A 1,382-nucleotide genomic window follows, 5' to 3' on the forward strand; every position below is an offset into this window, starting at 1 on the left:
GTGTACCTGCAGGAGAACGGAATCGGTGAGCCCCCTGCTCCCCCCCGCAGCCCCCTATCCCCATAGCCCCCCAGTAGCAGGCACAGGGGCTGGCCGTGTACCTGCAGGAGAACAGAATCGGTGAGCCCCCCCCGTCGCCCCACACACATTCCAAGCCCCCCGTTCCTTGGCCCCCTTTCCCAGTGTCCCCCCCCCGGGGCTGCTGGATTAGGGGGCAGCTCCTGCCCCCCCGTTGACTCCCCCCCGTGTCTCTCTCTCTCACCAGCCTGCCCCAAGTGCAAGTTCCCCTACGCGCTGGCCCGGGGGGGCTGCATGCACTTCCAGTGTTCCCAGTGCAGGCACCACTTCTGCAGCGGCTGCTATGGGGCCTTCTACACCAAGAACGTAAGGGGGCCGGGGGGCTGTGTTGTGGGATTGTTGGTGGTGGTGTTGGGTTGGTTGTGTGGTGTTGTGGGACCAGGGCCGTCCGGGGCGGGGGGGCAAGTGGGGCAGTTTGCCCCGGGCCCCGCAGGGGCCCCCCCCGAGAGTCTTTCGGGGCCCCTGGAGCAGGGTCCTTCTTCCGCTCCGGGTCTTCGGCGGCGAGGGATCCTTCCGGTCAAGGGCAGAAGGACCCCCGCTGCCGAATTACCACCGCAGCAGGACCCGCCGCCAAAGACCCCAGGCCCCCTGAATCCTCTGGGCAGCCCTGGGTAGGTGAGGTGTTGTGGAGGTGTTGGATGGGGAATGGGGGTAGTGTAGCGTTGTGGTGTTGGGTTGGTTGCTGGGTGTTGGGTGAGGTGGGGGTTGTGTGTGGGGTTGTCGGTTGTGGGTATTGGTTTGGCTGTTGGGGGTTGTGCAGGGGTTGGGGTTTGTGTTGTAGGTTCTTGGGTGGGGTATTGGTTTATTGGTAGGTATTGGGTGGGGAATGGGGGTAGGGTTGTTGGGGGTGTTGGGTGGGGATGGGAGTTGTGCTGTGGTGTGGTGCGCGGTTGTCAGATGTGGGTGTTGGGTTGGGTGTGGGGCTGTCGGGTTGTGGGGGGATGGGTTTGTGTTGTAGGATTGTTGGGTGGGGTGTTGCGAGGGTGTTGGGTTGTTCCTGGGTGTTGGCTGGGGATGGGGGTTGTGGTGTTGGATTGGTTGTTGGGGGGGCTGTCAGGGGTTGTGGAGCTGCAGGGGGACGCGGGGTTGTGCTGTTGTGTAGCAGTGTCTCTCCTCTGCCCCCTAGAAATGCCCAGTGCCCTCGTGCCCAGTTCGCCAGTCCCTGCACGGGCACCACCCCCGCGACTGCCTCTTCTACCTGCGTGACTGGGACGTGGGGCGGCTGCAGCGCCTCCTGCAGGTCGGGGGGCGCGGGGGGATCCTGGGGATGGGCCCTGAGGGGCATTGGGGAGACAGGGTCGGGG

At 65.1% G+C, this 1,382-nt stretch overlaps 1 protein-coding gene across 1 annotated transcript in view; it reads left to right on the plus strand.

The window, feature by feature from the left end:
* Window positions 1–1,375, plus strand: part of LOC116835328 (E3 ubiquitin-protein ligase RNF31-like) — a gene marked incomplete at both ends in the record, with an annotated part of 7,057 nt that extends 5,682 nt beyond the window's left edge. The window contains 3 exons of the mRNA XM_032798092.2: window positions 1–25; window positions 266–384; window positions 1,205–1,375. Of these exons, the coding sequence (XP_032653983.2) occupies window positions 1–25; window positions 266–384; window positions 1,205–1,375 (315 nt within the window). The remainder of the gene's footprint in view (window positions 26–265; window positions 385–1,204) is intronic.
* Window positions 1,376–1,382: the final 7 nt, after the last annotated feature.

This window comes from Chelonoidis abingdonii, unplaced genomic scaffold (genome assembly GCF_003597395.2).
Source record: "Chelonoidis abingdonii isolate Lonesome George unplaced genomic scaffold, CheloAbing_2.0 scaffold0932, whole genome shotgun sequence".
Taxonomy (NCBI): Eukaryota; Metazoa; Chordata; order Testudines; family Testudinidae; genus Chelonoidis; species Chelonoidis abingdonii.